Source organism: Aulonocara sp. 'chitande type north' Nkhata Bay, linkage group LG23, assembly GCF_057382095.1.
Source record: "Aulonocara sp. 'chitande type north' Nkhata Bay isolate Kocher_YH1m ecotype deep benthic linkage group LG23, A_spYH_male_GT1.1, whole genome shotgun sequence".
Lineage (NCBI taxonomy): Eukaryota > Metazoa > Chordata > Actinopteri > Cichliformes > Cichlidae > Aulonocara > Aulonocara sp. 'chitande type north' Nkhata Bay.
Window position 1 is genome coordinate 15,416,726 of NC_141365.1, and position 21,200 is coordinate 15,437,925.

The 21,200-nt window shown below is 41.1% G+C and overlaps 1 protein-coding gene across 1 annotated transcript in view; it reads right to left on the minus strand.

Moving 5' to 3' along the window:
• The window catches only part of espnla (espin like a), a 28,472-nt gene extending 7,421 nt beyond the window's left edge, over positions 1-21,051 (minus strand). Inside the window, exons 1-5 of the mRNA XM_086282198.1 lie at positions 20,460-21,051; positions 18,580-18,770; positions 14,541-14,727; positions 14,276-14,458; positions 14,042-14,173 (exon numbers count right to left, since the gene is read on the minus strand). Of these exons, the coding sequence (XP_086138324.1) occupies positions 14,042-14,173; positions 14,276-14,458; positions 14,541-14,727; positions 18,580-18,770; positions 20,460-20,753 (987 nt within the window). The 5' untranslated portion in view covers positions 20,754-21,051. The remainder of the gene's footprint in view (positions 1-14,041; positions 14,174-14,275; positions 14,459-14,540; positions 14,728-18,579; positions 18,771-20,459) is intronic.
• Positions 21,052-21,200: the final 149 nt, after the last annotated feature.

Sequence of the window (21,200 nt, forward strand, 5' to 3'; positions counted from 1 at the left end):
CAAACGGCTCACAGTTTCTGAATAATGAAAAAAAAGTAAAGCAAAAAGCACACTGTGCTGCTTTTGGTTGTAATTTCCCATCAAAAGGAAACAAGTGAAGCAATATTGTTCAGCTTTACTGTCGATAAGAAGAGGGGGAAGGAGCGGGAAACTTCCAAAAGAGCTGCAGCTGTGTTTTCGGCACTTCCCTCCTGCTGTATTTGATTTACTTATTTATGGCTCATAAATGCTGCTGGTTATAAGCAATGACTAAAGCTAAACACCGTGACGATAATTTTCTCCCATGAGCCATGCAAACGCCCTTAGATATTGAGTGAAAATGCTTTAAGAATTGTGAAAGACAGGAAAACATAGATGCTCTCTAGCTAAGCAATAAAGTATCAGCTCTGAAAATGACCCAAAAGTTCTGACCCTGATCACAGAGGAAGCACCAGTCAATCAGCGTCTCCAGCTAACCGATGTAGCTATTCGGCTGGATGCAGCTGTACGCTGGCCATTGTATTGAGCCTGTAATTATGAATCATGCTTACATGTGTGAGCATGAAACTGAGTTGAATAAAAAAGGAGAGGAGGACTATATGCTGGTTATTGATGCTATCATGTGAAAATACAACTATTGGACACACATGCTGACTTCTTTACAGCAAACAATTGTTTATGTACATTTTATTTACCTCTTCAGCTATGTTACTCTCAGGTTTAAACTAAAAAAGGTTGACTTTTGCAGCCATTTGACATCTGCCACTGCCCAGACTCCATGAATGACAACAGCGGCCTTTGATTGAAATTATTTTCCTACTTTTTAAAAAACCGAGATACATACGGAGTTTGATAAGTATTAATTTGAAATGACTGATGTTAATGTTAATAAAATAAGGCACGTGCTCAGTCAGAGTTCTATTTTAAACACTCACATTTTTGTCTTAGAAAATGATGAGGATCAAAGAAGTGCTTACTGCGTTATATCTTTCCTGTCATCTAAATCAGGTGACATCATGCCTGCTGTAAGATGATCCATTTTCAGAGACTTCTCTCTTCACCTCACCTGAACTGCTGCAGGTTTCCCACCATCACACTGAACTGCAGTTTGGTGGCCGTTGAATGACGTCACAAGTGCTTTTCATGCAACGAGCCTGGTTTGTCTAGTTACGTGTGACCTCATTATGGAGTAAGATTTCGTTTGAGCGAACACCACAGAAACAGATGAAAAGAGATCTCCATCAAGGAGGTTATGTGATTGGTTCAGATTGCCTGACTTAAAAAGTTACACACAGAACTTTTGCATGAGAAGTTTAATAGAAATGGAGCTTTGCCCAACTTAGAAGTAATTCACTTTTGGAGTTGATCTCGATCCAGGAATTTTTGCAAGGATTTTTTTAATATTGCGAAATGAGGCAAAATTGTACTTTCTGCATCATATCTTCACAAACACGTACCAACATACACATTTTAGTGTGGATTGTCCTTCTACACTTGACCCTGTGTGTACACTGAGCCATCTTAATTTCACCTCACATTTGCTGTGCTCGTTTTGCTTTATTGAATTTGTTGACCTATGTTACATGGAGATGGCTCTCTGTGCCTGCTTGGGGTCTTTGTTTCTATTCTGGCTTCCTCCCACAGTCCGGAGACAGGCGTGTTCAGTCAGGTTGCTGATTCTAAACTGGCCGTAGGTAGGTATGAATGTAATGTATGGCTGCTTTTCCCCAAGTGACAGCTGGGATAGGATTCAGTGCCACACGAGCCCCCTGAACTGGAAAAACTGTTAAAAAAGGACATTATTTTATTTTGTTTTAGGTTCTTTTTTTTGTAATTTTTCAACTTTTAAGATAGATAAAAGTATATCTTAAACTGAAAGAGGAAAAGCTGGGGGAAATGGCCTTGATGTTCACAACAAAATGACACCAACTGGATCCAGGGACTCGATTCATCCATGATGTGGAGGGAAGCTATGCAGTCTCAGACTGCTTTTGTTATTACTTCTGTGTGATAGTTGTGTGTAAAGTACGACTGTAGTCTTTAATCTTAATTTACAGGAGTACATCAAACCAACCACAGAGAGGACATAATTTCTTCTCTTTGTTAGTATAGTCAAATCTTACATTTACAACAGTTTCCATTCATCATTTGTAGATAGGGGAAAAGATGATTTTCAGGTGTGTTTTTTCTTTCAGTTTGTTCTTAAATCATACACTATTTGGACAAAAGTACTGGGGACCTATGCTACATCACCTCCATTACCCCTGCAGGAACTCTTTGTACACTGTTTTTATGCTGACATTAATGCCAGAGGAGGTTTGGAAGTCTGGAGCTCTGCAGTTATTGAGTCAGAAGAGCACTGGCAACTTTTACTCTCTATGTGCCTCAGCACAATTACAGCACCATGCTTGAATTCAGTGAGCTCTTTACAAAGATCCAAATGTTTGTACAGGCAGATTGGATGGCTGCGTGCTTGATTTTATACACCTGTGGCAATGCGACTGAATTCAAAGATTAAGAGGTGTGGCTCAATACTTTTGTCCATAATACAAACTACTTAACAGGTAAATATGTCAAGTTTAGGCACAAACAGGAAATCCCAGATTACAGCAGGTTTTGGGAGCCTTTAAAGTATTAAAAATGTAGATTCAGGCAGTGTAACCAGTCACACGAGATGATTTCAATATGGGAGCAGGTTCTGTGCCAGAAAGTGTCAAAAGTGTCAATTGTTTTAGGTTAAATATGGTTGTTGTTGTTGTTGTTTTTTGTTGTTTTTTACAGGCTATCAAGGATATAAGTCTGCTAGGTTTTTAATTAGAATAAAAAAGGAAGTTTCTGATTATGATGAACAAATGAGCACATGAAACATTTCACAGCCTGAAGACTCGCACCAAACCAAAGAAGAAAACAAGCACATGCACGGCTGAATAGGTGGCAGCATTTCACACCGCTCCAGGCAGGCTGTCGGATGTATGGAAGCATTTAGGTCGCCTTTAATGAACCTGCATTGTCCTAATGCACTCCATACAGAATACATATCAAATTCACCTCTCAGAGGACATTATTAGTAGCCAAAACTTCAAAGCCAGGCCTAATATGCTGCTGCACGCTGTTGTGCGTTACGTCCATGAGGTGGTCCGTGCCATTTCCTCTCACGCGGCACTTTGATGTCGAGCAACACGAAATATGCTGTGACACAGCTCGGGCGGAGGAATAATCTTCCCAGAAGTTGTGCAATCCATAAATAGATAAACAACAAGCGGGCTGGGAAATGGGAAGGGGGAGCCCGATTCCTTTGTGACCTTTTTCGTAACAGTTCAGTGTCCTAAAAACTACGATGAACCCTGCATGTGTGTGTTTAATTAGATGCAGTGGCCAGAGAGCATTTGGTTTTCATCACTCCCCCATCACTACTGCCACGCATATTCAGATAGCCTAACCCTGCTTTTGGCCTGGATCTGCTCTCCTTTTTGTCGAAGACCACAAAGGCTCTGATCGCTACAGATTAGGAGCCAGGGAGTTAAGAAACAGCTACTCAATGCTGTCTCATTGTCAGACATGCAGCTCCAGTAATCTGCGGTCCCTGTGGGTCGAACCACGGGAGAGTTTAATTATTTCAGAAACACCGTTTGTGTTTAAGAAACATGTCTTGTAATTCTGCACTCTGGAATCAATCATTCAAACAACCTGCTTCCACGTGAAATATTCACAGTGATAAATTGCAACAGGGAATGTATACAGCGGCTGCACATTATACACAGACCGCTATAGTGTAAATACATGTCCACTCACATGGCAATATACTCTCAGGTTTCCTCCATGGAGGTAAATGCTTGCGAGACTACCAACTGACAGATATACTGTTTTTGGGAACATCTACAGCATTTTCTTTTTTTTTTTGCATCTGCTGCAGCTACAAAAGTAATAACTGAAAGTATTTGTCTACTTAGTGCTGAAATATTGTAACTACTATTGGACATGTCTGGAAACTGCAAGATTAAAGAAAACACATCCAATTTGCAAAAATCAACAATGACAAAATAAAGTAAGGTCATGAGCCTGGAGCGTTACTCATGCCTAACCGTAACAGGCTATAACTGATCAGAAAATAGGCAAAATGCTGCCAAAACATCTGCCAGTTCGGGCCTCTCAAACGGAACATACAAAACTTTCCATTCATTTCACAAAATTAATTACTCAGCCTGTCCGCTCACTTTCCTTCAGCTCAAAGAAAAATAAGGCGCGAGTATAAAAACAAGAAAGAGAGCTTATAATATGGCGAGGGACAATGCTCATTAATTAACGAGCACTTGGGTCCATCGTGTAAATGTGCCCAAATTTAACTACAGAGGCTTTTCAACTGTAGTTCCTGGCACAGAGCAACAAAGACAGAAGCACATAACATTAAAGATCACCACTCATACAGTTTACACGCACAAACAAAATCACATGAGCACAATAAAAAAAACGATTGCACTTTGACAAACAGACCAAACTAAAACTCACCGACCTTGACCTCGAGCAGTTCTCTCGGCGCACACTTCGTGGTATGACTCACACCGACTTGTGCAGCCAGGTATTGGGGCGTGCTATCTTAAGATCACCGTCCACTTGTTTGACACCATCATCAGCGTCTCTTAACAGTGGCCAAGGGCCGCCAGGTAATAAACAATAAACTCTGATCGGAGAATGCTGTTAATAATTGAGGGACCGGATAGGATGGCCGGTAATGTCACTAATGCATTGACAAACCAGCGGTCATGCTGTTACACGCAGGGAGGTATCAGCGGAAGACTTGTCAAAGCACCTGGAGCAGAGACATGCGCGTGGGTAATCAGGTAATTTTGTTTTTCCACCTGGGACGATTGAATAGAAGAGCTCATTCATCAATCAAAAATGCTCCCACCCGAACCCCTCAGACTCAGCCGACTTTCCTCTGTACAACAGCTTCATTATATTTCAAAGTATCACACGTGAACACAGATATGACTCCATTAGAAAATTATTTTGACTCAGAAGGAATAGAAGGTGAACATGGTATCAAAATGTAGGGAAAGAATTCGACCTTTCATGTGCTGTAACTTGGTCATCACAATACGACACCATATATAGAAGTTTACATCACAGACATAAAACTGATGCAGTTTATAGAACTTCTAATTGGAATTGGTTTTGCCTTTTTTCTACTTAATGTTGCGTTTTTCTTTCTCTCACTTTAAATTGGGTTCAAAGATACTACTTAGTTAAAACATAGACCTTCACATCAGTAACCAATCACACTGAAAGAAGTTGGGAGTGACGGACCAATCATATCGATCTCATAGTCAAAAAAGGGATATAACAAAACAACAATATTTTACACTCTGGCACTATGATGCCGTCCTTCTCTAAGGGGTATCAGGCCCTCCAAACTTTGAGAACCACTGCTCTGAAGGCGCCCGTGGACCCAAAACTAGCCAGCAAAATGTCCCATACAGCACCTTTTATAGCGTATATGAAAGCGCACATAAAACTGAAAAATAAATTCAGGGTTCAAAATTTTTTTGCAGTCTAAAACCAGATATATAATAGCAAAAGAAAGTCATGATACACAGGATATAATGAGTGATACACTTTATACTGACAAAAGGTATTGGGCCACACCTCTTTAGCCCATTGATGTATAAAATGAAGCACCTGGTAATGTACTCTGGCTTTACAAATAAGAACCATAGCAGTTCAGCCATGAAGTGTCAGACCATGTGAGTCACAGAGCGAGGTTTGAGATTTAGTAACTGCAGTGCTCCAAACTATCTCTGACCATTAACATCAGAACAAAAACTGTGCACCAGGAGCTTCGTTGCATGTACTTCCATGACTGAGCTGCTCCGGTAGGTTAAATGTGTTCAGCACTTTGTCCATATAGTCCATATTTTATAGAGCTGTAAAATATCTCTGCACTAGTTTCCTAATAAATATCACATTTTGCACCCAAACATTATGAGTCGGACAGACTCACAGCTCTGTTGTGCAAGAGGATAAAGTGATGTGATGAGCCCAACAAAATTCATTAAATTCTCTTTAAAGTTATTAGATTACATGTGTTTTATTTCTCAAAAGAAATGTAAAACTTTAGACGTGTGTCTTAAAAACCAAAGTGATGACTGATGAATGCTCTTTCCAAGGTTTCTAAAAATAACAAAAATCTCAAACACCAGTATCTTTGGCCTGATCGCTCTGTGTGTGTGCACGCGCGTGTGCGTGTGAAGTAAACCTCACACCGCACACTGTTTATTTGATTGCAGCTGTTGCTGAGATGCGAGATGAGGGAAGAGTAGATGACAGCGCTGAACGAGTCTGACCTCGCTGTGAGTGATCCAAACATGGCAGCGAGTCCAGATCTGCAGCGGTCACTGTCCCGCTACATTCAGGTCACTTCTCGGAAATGAGATTATCCAACTGACACTTAAGAACCGATGAAACCCGCGATCTACGTTACAAACGTAAAACACCTCCAGAAATGTAATTAAAGCACGTCTACCTGCACACCTTATCTCTGCCACAGCTGGATTTAATCCAATCCAATCCAATCCAATCTTATTTATAAAGCACTTTAAAATACCCAGCACAGGAACAAAGTGCTGTACAGAAAATAAGTTAAAACAATAGAATAACAAAAAACAGCAAATTAAATAAATAAAACACATAAGACATAAAATTAAAACAGCCCTATGTTAAAGCAAAAACAAGATAAAACAGCATCGAATCACCTAAAAACAACTAAAATAAAAATAAAAAACCAACATCTCACGTGGTGTCAAAGGCCAAGGTAAAGAGGTGGGTTTTCAAGAGTGACTTAAAAACAGATAAAGAAGTGGCCTGTCTAATCTCTAAAGGAAGCTCGTTCCACCGTTTGGGAGCTGCTACAGCAAAAGCACGATCTCCTCTAAGTTTACGCCCAGTCCTGGGTATCTTCAGGAGCAGCTGATCAGCTGACCTGAGAGAGCGGGTGGGTGTATAAGGCTGTAGCAGCTCAGAGAGATAAGATGGAGCTAGGCCATGGAGAGCTTTAAAAGTAAATAAAAGAATTTTAAAATGAATCCTAAAAGAAATGGGCAGCCAGTGAAGTGAAACTAAAACAGGGGAAATGTGCTCAAACTTTCGAGTGCCAGTTAAAAGACGAGCTGCGGCATTTTGCACCCTCTGTAGATGACTAATATATAATGCACTGACCCCTATATAAAGTGCATTACAGTAATCCAGCCGAGTGCTAACAAAGGCGTGGATCACTGTCTCAAAGTGCTGCCGTGAAAGAATTGGCTTTATTTTTGCCAGCTGCCTGAGGTGAAAGAAGCTAGATTTTACCACGGCCTTAATTTGATTATCAAACTTTAGATCACAGTCCACTTTGACCCCCAGGTTTGTGACAGTTGGCTTAACATACTGTGCCAGGGAATCTACATACACATTGGGGGTCTCAGTGGGGCTGCCAAAAACCATCACCTCTGTCTTTTTATCATTGAATTTTAAAAAGTTAACAGACATCCAAGCCTTAATGTCATCGAGACACTGAAGTAATGGCTGTGTAAGGTATCTGCCTTTTTTCTTTAGAGGGACATAGATCTGACAGTCATCAGCATAAAAGTGGAAAGCAATGCCGTGCTTTCTCAGTACAGAACCAAGAGGAAGCAGATATAAAGAGAAGAGGAGGGGGCCTAGAACTGAGCCCTGTGGGACACCACACAAGAGGGGAGCGGAGGACGACGCATAGTCACCAAGGCTGACACAAAAAGTTCGCCCCGTCAAGTAGGACCTGAACCACTCCAGTGCTGTGCCCCTAATGCCCACCCAGTGCTCCAAACGAGAGAATAAAATGGCATGATCCACGGTATCAAACGCAGCTGTCAAATCTAAAAGCACAAGAACAACACAGTCCCCAGCATCAGTCGCTAAAAATATGTCATTAAAAACTTTTAAAAGGGCTGATTCAGTGCTATGAAAGGGTTTAAAACCAGATTGGAAAACCTCTAAAACATTTTGCTTTTCCAGGAAGGCCATTATTTGGCTGTAAACTACCGTTTCAAGAATTTTGGAAAGAAAAGGTAGTTTGGAGATAGGCCTGTAATTTGCAAGAACCATAGGATCAAGAGCAGGTTTTTTAATCAGGGGTTTGACTACTGCATGTTTAAAATCTTTAGGGACAACACCTGACATCAGACTATGGTTTACCAGCTCAAGCACCAAAGGACCAACTGTAGGTAACACCTCTTTTAAAAGTCGAGGAGGGACAGCATCATTTGGAGACCCTGCAGGCTTAAGATGACCAACAGTCTCCTTTAAAAAGGATAGAGTCACAGGCTCAAACCTGTCAAAGACCGCAGAGCAGGAAACAGAGACTGAGAGGTCGTGAGCATGAGGAGAGATTTGAGCCCTTGTGGAGGAGACCTTCTCGATAAAAAAGTGTAAAAAATTTTCACAGGCTTCTGATGAGGGCTCAATACAGTCAGTATATGGTGCATTAAGAACAGAGTTAATAGTATTAAATAAAACACGTGGGTTGTGGCAGTTTGACAAAATAATGTCAGATAAGTGTTTTCTTTTGGCATCTTTTACAGTTCTTTGATATCGACGCCAACAGTCCTTCAGCATCTGGAATGACACTTGTAGTTTGTCCTTTTTCCACTTGCGCTCAGCTCAACGGCAGTCGCGTCTGACAGCTCGGGTCAAGTCGTTCAGCCAGGGCTCAGATTTAGTTTTAGGCAGTCTGGATTTTAATGGAGCCACAGTGTCCAAAGCAGTCCGACAGGTAGAATAAAACCATGAGCTCAGTTCCTCAGTCTGGCTGCATAAAAAATCCGGGATCTTACAGATCTGGTCAAAGACTGTTGAAAAGTGTTCAGCAGTGGAGGAGTTAAAAACACGACAGCGCTGAGCAGCAGCGCGAGTTTTAACTGAGGCACAGGCAAGAGGAACTTCAAACATCACAGGACTGTGGTCAGAAAACACAGCATCACAAATCTCTATGTTAAAAACAGAAAAACCATGAGATAAAACAAGATCAAGCGTGTGTCCACGTTCATGTGTGGGACCTGTCACACATTGCACCAGATTAAACGAATCGATAAGGTTTAAAAAGCCCTTCGCCATGGGCATGTCAGGACAACACACGTGAATATTAAAATCCCCAGCAATAAGAACACGATCATATTTTGGCATGAATTCAGCCAAGAAGTCAGCAAAGTCACTCACAAAGTCCTTATTGTATTTTGGAGGCCGGTAAACCACCGCACACAACACTGTGTGAGAGCAGCCCAGCTCAAACACAGACAGTTCAAAGCTGGTGAATGACGGGGTTGATAGCTGCTTACATTTAAAATGACTTTTAAAGATCGTAGCTATTCCTCCTCCTCGGCCCAACATACGTGGGGAATTGAAATAGCAGCAATCGCCGGGTAGAAGATCCGAGAAGATGCTGCACTCACCGGCGCTCAGCCACGTCTCGCACACACAAAGAAAATCCAGTCCTCGGGATGTGAAAAAATCCTTCAGGATAAACGTTTTGTTCGCTAGGGACCTAGCATTTACCAGGCCAATCCTGGCGGTAAGCAGCGGATCCCCGTCGCTAGCCGTCCTAGAAGCCCGACACAGAGGCCGCAGGTTCCGCAGATTCACACCACGTCGGCGGGGGCGAGGAGAGCAGGGTTTTCGGGACATCCCATCTAGGCCGATGACAGGTACCAGCCAGGCACAGACAGGTTCCAACGATCGCCGAGAGAAACAGAAGTTTGGCACCACTCCTTGTTTTCTGGACAAGGGCTTAAGAGAATACCTTAAAGAAGCTTTCAGCTTCACCAGGAAGCCAGCCCTTCGACCCCGGCGACGGCACTTTTGCCGGAGTGGTGGATCTGGAACACGGCACAGGTAGGGTTGCCAACCGTCCCTTAAAATACGGAATCGTCCCGTATTTAGAAAAAAAAGTACACGTCCCGTATTGAGCTAATAAGGGACGCACTTTGTCCCGTAATACAGTGAGAATCAAAAGTAGTCTATAACTTTTAATGGAATTAACGCTTTGTTTGAAAACATAATTCCCAGCCTCTCTCCTGCTTTGTGACCAATGAGCTGACAGCACACTTATGACAATTCGAGTATGACAATTCAGATTACCGCTCATCTCATTGGTCGAGGAAAGGTCGCTTGCGGAGAAAATACCGGAAGACAACAGATGACCACAACAAGAAGCATGGCCAACAGGGAAACAAACGCCGACACTGCGGTGCAAGTCTCGGACGACAGTACACCTAAAGCTGGGCAAACACTGTGCGATTTTTTCAGTCACGTTATTCAGCTCCTGCTCAAACTGCACGATTGACTCACAGGGGTTAGAAGTTGGTAGGTCACGATGCAGGTCTCACACTATACCGCCCGATGCTCTGATGCGACCTGAGAGCTCACCCTGTGCCTCCATAAAATGAAGGTTATAACAGAAAATCTGTCGCTCTCTCTCTCTGTCTTTCACTCACACAGACACACCACCACCATCAACTTTGCTAAATTGCTAATGAAAAACATTGATCAGGCAGCTGTGATTGAGCAGCGATGTAAATCCAACTATTTTCACGGTTGTTGTGGTCGTGATCATTTTGTGATGCCACATCGAAAAGGCTCGGATGAGCTTTTCAAAGTTCTACAAGTTGTGCCTCCATCGCTTGTGTCCAGATCACACGCTGCACTGCCGAGCTGCGCCGTCTTTTTCACCGACGTTTACGTGTTTGCGCGCGAGCAGTGTGAGCGGCTGTGGTGAGATCCTCACGAGCGATTGATGATCGGGAGCTGGTCGTGAGGTGTTAATCACTTCTCGTTACCCCACGTATACTACACGATGCACGATGAAGGCCAAAATCGGTCCGATCACCAAAACGGTCGCACGACTCAAAAATCGTCTCAAAATGGGCCAAAAACCGCACAGTGTGAGCCCAGCGTTAGAGCAGCAATGTTTGTTCCCCTCAGAGAAAGGGAAGAATGGGAAAAGGAAAACACCTGGCTGGAAAAAGTTAATATGGGCATGTGCAGTGAATATCAGCGCTATGTGGCCAGAAGTGTGATAATATAATTTATTTTGTGTAATAAACAACTGCAAGGATAGATGATTACAACAAATAGATGACTAATACATAAAAGTAATACATAGGTGAATAATGATGATGAGTTAAGATGCGTAATCATGGGAACAAGCGGGTTTACAAACAGGAGCAGCTGATTAGCATTAGAAAAGCTGAAATAATACCTCAGCTGAAGCCAATTGTACTAAATGCACTAAATGTGCACTGTTACAAGAATGTTTTTCTTTCTATTGTTTTCTATTATTTTAAGTTAAGCAGGACAGAGTTAAAGAAAGATTTACTTATATTCTCAAAAGTTAAGCATGACAGGCTTCTGTTTAAGAAAGAGACCTGTTTTACTGTGTTAATGTTGTCATTTTGAGCTAAAAATAAATGGCTAAATGATCACTTGTTTCACATGTGTTCATATCACAAAGAATAGAATATGCATCTGCTTAAATCAACTTCAAGTCAAATGGTTAAAAAAAATAATTTCACACACAAAAAAAGAGCTAGAAAATTCACCACACTGGGAAGGGTGAAGACAACTGGGTTGCCCGGCCCTGGCCACGAGGTGTCCCTTATTTATTTTTCAGGGAGTTGGCAACCCTAGGCACAGGTGAGCCGGGATCTCCGATATTAGCGGGGGCAAAGTTTTATGTTCAGCTTGGTTCCACTTTGCCCAGCCTTTGACAGAAGGTCGGAGATCCAGTAGGGTTAGGCGATCATACACCAAGAGAGAGTTGGCATTTATTACAATAGTCAATAAAATCAAAACAAACAAACATAACACTGGCAGTGATAGACGGCAAGCCACACGCACCGGCGCCATCTTGGATCAATCCCGGATTTAAATCATTACATATTCTATCCTGTAAATGTTATAAAGATTTAAATCGAGTGACTGTTTGGTCGGTTGTCTGTCAGATGACCTTTTACTTCACACTGAGTCTCTGTTAGTGTATCCAATTCATAAAGTGCCAAGAAACACGATATACCATTCAGTCTGCTACCATCATTACACAGCATCCAGAGGTGACAATCATAGCACTTCCAAGCCTCTTGGAAAAAAACATGACTGACAGTCAAATGTGTGTTTGATGCCAATGACATCCTGCTCTCCAGCTCCACAAAGGGATAGAGTTGCCGGCTCCAGGCATCAGAATGGTGAAAACGCTGAAACTTAAGCTTGTGGATCCCATAACGGGCTCAGCATTTTCACCCGCGGGCCCTCCACCTGAGCCGCTGGAGAGAAGTAACTGATAGGCCCTTAGTTGGCGGTGGCTCGGGCTGTGTCGGACGCCACAGCAGCCCTGCGCTAATTAGCTTCCCTTTGTTCATGGGAGGATTATTTCTTAAGAGGAGCTCGGCAGTCACGCCTCACTACTTTCCTATCATCATCCTCTTCATGTATGAGTGCTGCTCTTCTCCGCTGACTTATTCATGGATCCTATTGGCCGACAGCTTTGGTTACTCTGTGTAGCCTGCGTTATAGGCAGCAAGTGAGGAGTGGTGATGGAAAACAACTACATCAGGCTGCAGGTGGACAGCTGTGAGGCTTTAACGTTCAACAAGTCTGCTGACAGAGTGGTCCCCACCTGTCCCAGAAGCTGATGCGACCATTCAAGGTTTACCAAAATTCAATGAATTTTTCTCCACTGAATTATCTGAAATCACATCAAACATCCTGAGTACAAACTTTTTTTTTTGTTTCTCTAATTCACAGACATCAAATTAGTGGAGTTTACTCAAACTATGATAAGATCCTATCATACTGATGTTCAGAACTGGTTATAGAAGAAGACGAGATCTCGATTTCAGACACTTTTGACACTTAAGAGTCGGTCTAAAATTGATTTGGATTCGGTTTAAGCAGCACTTCAAATGGATATCCTCTGTCCTTTCTTATTTGAGAACTTTCATTCAGGTTTCAGAGCTCTCCACAGTACAGAAACAGCTTTAGTAAAGGTTACAAAGGATCTTCTTAAGCTTTCTTCCACAGCGTGTTTTTGTCCTGTCTTCCTCCCCTCACCCAAACCAGTCATAGCAGATGGCCACCCTGCTCTGAGCCTGGTTCTGCTGGAAATTTCTTCTTGTAAAAAGGGAGTTTTTTCCCTTCTCACTGTCACCAAAGCACTTGCTCCTAGGGGGTCATATAATTGTTTAGTTTTCTCTTTTTTTCTTTCTGTTATTATATATTTATATTATATACATACCGTACAATATAAAGAACCTTGGGGCAAGTGTTGTTGTGATTTGGCACTGTATAAATAAAACTGAATTAAAATGAATTGTGAATTACAGAATGCAAATTAAAAGCTATGAAATTTCAGCCTACTCATGTGACGTTATGAGTCAGTAACTCAAATTGTTCTTGTCTTCATGAAATATGCCAAAGTTATTTGAAAAAAATCACCTGATTCTGTGCATGTCAGGAGGAATGACTTACATCAAAGTATTCTGAGTTGATTAACCCTAATGCAGGTAAGTGCTTCCTGCAGTGACGTCTGACTTGAACAGGCAACACCAGCAAAAACAAGGTGTCAGCTCTAAAATATTGATCAATCGCATTGAGGAGTGCGCTGCATTCCACACGAACCAAAAGAGCTAGCCTGACAGACTCATCTGTGGAAAACAAAGAAAGAAGAATACCCCCCCCCCCCCCGCCACAGTACTCACGCCATCATCTCCTGTAATGCCCTAAAGCCTTCATCCTCCACTTTCTCAGACCTCTTGAACTGAGAGCAATGTAATCAGGTTGAGTGGAAGAGAACAGCTCAGGAGAATGATAGGCTTGACCTGAATGAAATACATGTTACAAATTAAGAAAATGATTCACTGAGCTTCCAAGATCTTCCAGATGTTTGACCGTACTCGAGCTTTGATTTTCATGCCAAGGCAAACAGCTGTGCCACAAAGAGAGGAAACAAACAAGGGAAAACGTGCAAAATAAAATATACTGCAGGTGACAAACATCTTACGTTTCTCTCCATGGCACGGAGATATCTGGCACATTCAGCGTGTCCGTTGTACTCTGCCAAATCTGCTGCTGTGAACCCATCAATATCTTGATCTGAGGGGTTGGCTTGATGGGCCAGCAGGATCTTACAGCACTGAGAGATCAAACGAGACAAGTTTTATTAATACAATTGAGTTTATTCAGGCATAACACAAAACATAAGATATAAAAAATGTGGAAAAAAGTTAGCTCTGACCTCCAGCTCTCCATTCTCTGCAGCATCATGAAGTGGGGTCCCTCCCCAGTAATCTTTCATGACCTTTGAACCCATGTGTAGTAGCTTCTCCAAGATGCAATAGTGTCCCCTGCTGGCAGCAAAGTGCAGAGCAGTTGCTCCATCTATGTCTTGACAGGACAGGTTGATATCAGTGCAGGTCACCTGTTCAGAGTTAATTAAATACGGATCAAAGAAAGCATCAAATGTAAAAAACAGCTTCATAGATTTATGCTTCTTCACTTACCAGCCACAACGCCACAGTTTGGTGGCCCATGTGAGCAGCAGCATGCAGGCAGGTCATGCCATCATAGGCCCTCAGGTGCACATCAGCCCTGCAGTCCTTCACAAGGTACTCGACAACATGCAGGTGCCCTTCTTGGCAGGCCAGGTACAGCGGAGTAGCACCGGTAGCCGTCTGGTGGTTCACACACCTGTGCACAAACAGGTGATGGAGGTTAGCCATTAAAAAAATATATGAGCACAGGCAGATTTAAGAAGTTAAAAAGAGATATTCCACTACAGATCCAACACTTCAGGCCATGGAAATAACCAGTCTCTTTAAAAATATGCACCAAAGCCTTCTCTTGTTTGTTGGTATAGCAAATTTAACCACTGTCAGTGATTAAAACTAAGGACATATCCTTTTTATTTTTATTTTAACAGTTCATTTTTGTCTCTTTTATAAGTCTAGTTCCAATTTTTGTTCCGGTTAACAAATCATTTTGTTGTATTGTATTAGTTAGAGTTACCACAGTTACTCAGATCCATTAATAAAATACCTGAAAAAACCTACAGTGCTTTTTCCACTAAAATATCAGAGTTGTACCGTTTCAGCTTTTTTAACTGTGAGCATTTTCTCATTAAACATACAAGTTAAATAGAGTTTATGGCTTATAATTTCATCTGTTTTTATTTTTATTTGGTTTAAATTGTTTCTTTCTTTTCAGTTCAGTTTCAATTAGTTCAAAGATACATATAGGTTTGCTTATTTCATTATAGTTGCTATTGTTAAAAATGTTTTGTTAGTAGTTAAGTTAGAAATTGTTATAATGTGTAAGGTTTTTGTAAAGAGAGAAAAATCTGGTATTCATGGCCAACATGGTCTGATGTGTTCTAACAGAGCAATATCTTAATGAAATATGAAAGCACAGATAATTGAAGTATGTTTTTAATTCTGGAAATGATTAAATAAATATTTAGTTGCTGAATGTGGGTAAAACATATTAAAAATAACACCAAAAATAATGAGCACACCATGCGTGTATTTATGGATACACATCACACTGGACATCGATGTGGAAATTATGCAAAAATCTAATATAAGCAATAATGTTAAATTATGTCACAGGGGAAATTTCTTCTTTAATTTAAATCTTTTTTGGTCCTCAAAGCAGCGTTTCCACTGGTGTGCACACGGCTCTTTAACAACTGCAGGCCGAATGTGATGGACAACATGTAGCCATGTATTATTCACAGGTCACTGATGGTTACTTGTGATGCTCTAAACTCTGCCATGCATCATGCAAATTACAGTCAGACTCTATTGTAACAAGAGTATAAGGCAGGAAGAGCCACACGCGCCATTATCTGTGCCGCTGTCTCGGGTTTAGGAGATGGAAAAGTTTAATTGGAGGAAGTAGTGAGGGCTGGTGCTTATGTTTACTTACTTGTTCCTTTTGATGAGCGCAACCCAATACCGTACATCCTTTAATCATCTCAGATGTCTGTAAATGTGACCTCATGCCATAATCGAAAAAGTTATGCTCATTAAGAATTGCAGATGACTGAACTAACTTTTGTATTAGAACCTGTTTCCCTGTGTTATCATGTGTAATTCTATTTTTGTCATTTAGAGTGGTAAAGACTTTTTTTTCTATACTTGACCTTTTGTCCTTTAGCATCTGTATGAACAGGGATAAAACTGTGCAGGTAAAGAGTGGCTGCTGACAATATCACGAGCTTGGTCAAAATCTCCTGAACTTCAAACAAACATCAAACTTGACCAGATGATGGCAGAAAAGTCACCAAAGCGTTTTGGACTGACCCTCCAGCACCTTTGAGGATAATTCTGTGGGGATGCAGACAACAAATGTCGGTGTCATGGTGGCAGTAGAGGAAAAGCCAGACCAACAGCAGTTGCAGTCATAATCTGGGGACTACGAATTTCTGCACCAACTTTATTACGCTGAAGAGAAATAACAGCGCAATAGTAGTAATAATAATAATACTTTTTATCCAGTAATTTGCTGTTACTTTGTTTTCTGGTGACACAGATATTTATTGATAAGATTTTTTTAAGGGTTTGGAAGTGAGTCAGTGTAAGATCAAGTGGGACATCACTCTTAAATAGGGGTTGTTTTTTGATTATCGATTTATCGATTTATATCGATTCTAGCTTGGATAACGTGATATCGATTCATTAAAATCCTGAATCGATTTTTTTATTATAAATTTATTTTGCCTGAAACGCCAGAATCTCAGGTTACAAGTCACAAAATTTCAACCACCACCAAACAGCTAAAACAGTAAATGAGAGCAGGTACACGGATTCTGCACAAAGACGTAAACACAAAGCGTGGACGCACTAATGCATAAGAATCAGTGAGATGTCGCTTTTCTCACCCGACGGCACGGACACGGTCGCGGCTGAAAGCTGACAGCTCGCTGATTCTGATGTTTCAGCAGGTATGCGCTTTGTGTTTACCTCCTTTTTGCACTGATTCTGAAGCTGCAGGTTTTATCCCTCTCCAAACAATATTGACTGAACCAGCAGCAAAATTTCCCAGATTCAAATTGAATCGATTTGAATCAAATTGAATCGAATCGATTCGGAACCTTGTGAATCAGAATCGAATCGATTCTAGAAATCAGTGACGATACCCAGCCCTACTCTACAAAGTAAGTTCTTAAAAGAACTAATCTGCCATCTAGGGCTGCAGTGAAACAGTAAAAAATATACCTAAAATCACCTTTGTCTTATCCCATTACCTTGGTCTCAACTGATAACATATCATGAGGTGAAAAAAAGATGCGATTTTAGGGAGGAGAATTTATCTATAGAAAAGAGAACAGCAGTTCTCAGAGAACTATACTTACAGCAGACTGCTAAATAATGTGATTGTGGATGTTGCGGACATGCATCTGAAAGTACAACATCGTGAAGAAGTTCATTGTAGATTCTTTACCCAGCATGCTCTTAAGGTGTCCTTCATGTGTTGTTTCATGCAGGTTAAATAAATGGGGATGGGCAGTGAAAAATATAACTTCACTGCTAAGGACAAAAAAGAAGAAACTTTACAAACTGAAATGAAATGTTTGACGGATTGAGATTAGTTGCTCATAATGTCTACAAATACTTTATCTTCCTAATGGAGGCATGATCCAAGCTAACGCCCGCCTTTTTTAGGCTCTGTACCCAAGTGCTGTTAGGACTCCTTATGGGTAGTTCTGTGCATAAAGAAAATCCTTCATGCATTGCTGTGTAGTTGCTGTGTAGTTAACAGTTGGTCAATGCTGGACAGTTTAAGCTCTAGTTGTAAAGGTAACCAACGCTGTCACATGTCAATCAGCGTTATCCTTCACTTCCACTGGAAGCTGCATCACTCAAAACTGAAAAACGTTTAACTTAGGACTCGCTCACTTTATGACTGTTGTTCCACGGTCTCTGGCCATCGTATAACCGCTAATCTCGTTTTATGTGGATGGTATGCTTATAGATCTGTGGTGATCGCTCAGTGGCAAAGAGAAGTAGTGTTTTCAATGCTTTAAAAGAGCAAAAGTTTCTAAATTTAATACCTGCCTGATAGAAGAATGAGTCTGAAACACCACTTTTTAAACTTGCACTTAATCAGTGCTTAAGAACTTCCAATAGCAGCGGCTCAGGTGCTATTATGCTTTGTTTGGGTCCGTCAGTTACTATAGTGCCATGGAAAATAAAGCAGATCAGAAGTATCATCAAAAATTATTCTAAAGTATAACATTTCTAACTTTTAAATTTTTAACATTTTAAGTTTCTTCCTAACAGCGCTACTTGAAGTTTCACAAACTTGCAACTCTTTGCACATACTTCCAAAAACAAAATACTTACTAAACTTACTTACTAAAAACAAATGGAAAAATGGAAACGCAAAGTCAGTTAATATTAATCTAGTAAGAGGGTCCAATTCGGCCCACTGGATGGCTTTGAAAAGTGTGGATGCAGATGATTATCTTTGTACAAACATCCTCAGGCAGGCAAACAGAGCCTGTAATATTAGGAAGTGAAATTAGGGCTGTGAACTCACCCAGGTGCTTCCTGAATGAGCAGTTTCAGACAGGTGAGGTCCCCGTTGGCTGCGGCGTAGTGAGCAGGCACAGCTCCACAGTTTGTCTCCACCTTGGCCACACCGCCAACAGAAAGCAGCCACTTAATGACCTCCACACAACTGAACCGAGCCGCGAGGTGAAGGGCCGTGGCACCGGCAGCATCTCTATCCTGGAAACATTCGCAGAGATCTGATGTGGACAAAACTGAAAACCTGCTCCTCTACAGGCTCAGGGGAGGTAAATGATTTTTGATTATCATTTTAGCAACAGATTAAAAAAAATGAAGTAACATAAAACAAGTAAAGAGTAATTGTGTGTGCACAGGTTCTCAGTCATTCAGGTCATAGTAGCCTAAGTCCCTTACTTTCCGAGCTCCTTAGACTGAACCGTAAATGCTTTCTGTTTTTTATACGAAAAGCTGCAGGAGAGATTCTTATCTAAGAGATTTCCGATAATCAGTAAGTAAAATAGAAGCTTAAAAATCTGATCTTGCACATTCAGTTTTGAAAAACAATGTAAATAAACTTTACTCTGCTTCTACTCTGTTATACTTCCTGCAACCATCTGGGCATAATTACTGGACATGTGATACATTACCATAATGGATGTCAGCTAAGTCAAAACCATATGATGTAATCAGTCAGTAATACATCAGAATAGGTTTAAGCTTTTAGAGAATTTTTTAAACTACTTTAACTACTGTAATTAATTCCTTTCCCTATGCTGTTACTGTTATTACTTTTTTTCCTTTATTTTTCGACCCTCAAGGAACAAAATGATTTTAATAGCTAAAATAACCAAGTGGAGTCATTAAGAGTATGTTTTTAATGTGTGTTTATTATTCCTATTCTGCTTCTTTTGCATATAACAGATATTCTAAAGTCTTCTAATTCCATTAATTATAGTTTTCAGTTATTGCCTTCAGACTATCCTTGTATGTTACGTCTTCTAAAATACATTTAACCAAATTTTAGATGAATTGATGACCGTGTAATACTTTAAAAAACAACAACTAACAATTAAATCATCATAGTCAGTTCTTTTTCATCCTTTGTTACTTTCATGTTTCTGTTTTAAACAAAATCTGAAATTTGGAATAGTGGAATACTGAAAACATTTAGCTTACTGAAATACCTGAAAAACAGAACTCTCAAATCTTTAATGAATAAGATGATGACGTATTTCTCACATTTTGCAATCGCCTTTTACAGAATTTAACTAAAACTTTCACCACCAGGGGGCAGAGTTTGTTTTTCCAATGGCTGTTATTTATTTATTTTTATCAGTTTCTGCATCTTTGCTGCTATTCTTTTAACTTCTGACACTTCTTTTTAGCCTTATTCTTAATTTATCAGGAGGTTTCCTTTCCTTTCCTTTGCAGGAAGTGACTTAGTGACTTACCTACTAAAATAAAGGTTCGAATGACATACTTCCACTATCTTGTGGTAAAAATTGGTATTACACACTAGTACAGTCCGGCCCTTATTCCACTTCAGCTGATATCTCTTTAAATTGTGTTTTAATCATTTACAATGTAATAATTTGTTAATTTATCATAACTCTGTAATGCCAAGTGAGTTTTTGAGAACTCTACATCATCACTGTGATTTTCCCCCAAAAAACTTTTAATAAATGTAATTTATCAAAAGGTTCAATAAACACTGCAGTTTTTTAAAAAAAGAAGAATTTTCTAACAATTACTTCTTGGTTTAGCCTTTACAGGTGTAACTACCTGCGAAAGGAATACATTAATAAATGTACTCAAGCCAGTGGAAGTCAAGTTAATTCCTTAAGCTCTCAGGATGGGTTTCACTCTCTAACTTTTTGTGCCAAGATTCCTATGAGTGGATATATTTACCTCAATGTTGCAGCCTCCTTCTTGCACAAGCCACTGCAGCTCCCGGATGTTGCCAGTAGCTGCAGCATCATGTGCTGGTGTGGCCTTGTTCGAGGCCCGGGGATCAGCACCCAGCCCAAGCTCGCTCACCAGGAACTGCAGGCAGTCCAGGCGTCCACACCTGGCTGCGTGGTGCACCGGGCCAGCACCCTGAGCATCAGTGATGCCTGGAGAGAGGTGACCAGAAGAGGCGAGCTCCTTCAGGGCTGCGAGATCTCCCGCTCGAGCTGCCTGGATGGTCCGATGAAGCACCATGCCTCGCTGCTATCAGTGGGTTATGGCACAGGCTGAACAAGCTCCCTGGAGCTCTTTCCCTTCCAGTAAAACACCATCTCACACGCACAAAGTCCCACACAACAACAAAAAAACCCTCGTGTACTCGTTGGCTCCTCCTGAGCCGGGAAAGTGACACTCGAGCGGGAGCCAGCTGGCCAGCATAGCTGTTGGGGAGAGAGGAGGGGGTCAGAGCCGGTGAGAAAGAAAGGTAATGAAAGACGGGTGGAGGCGCAGCACTCGTGGCCTCCTGCTCTCTCTTTGAGTGGCAGTGACCATATGCTGGCACATGCACACACACACTTCACTGGAGATGGGGGAGCTGAGGCAGCACGGAAACTTAAGTAATGGGAGAAGTCCGAGCCAAGGCATGGTGGATTACAATGAGAGTCATTTTTTACAACTATTTTAAAAATTAATCAAAGAGAA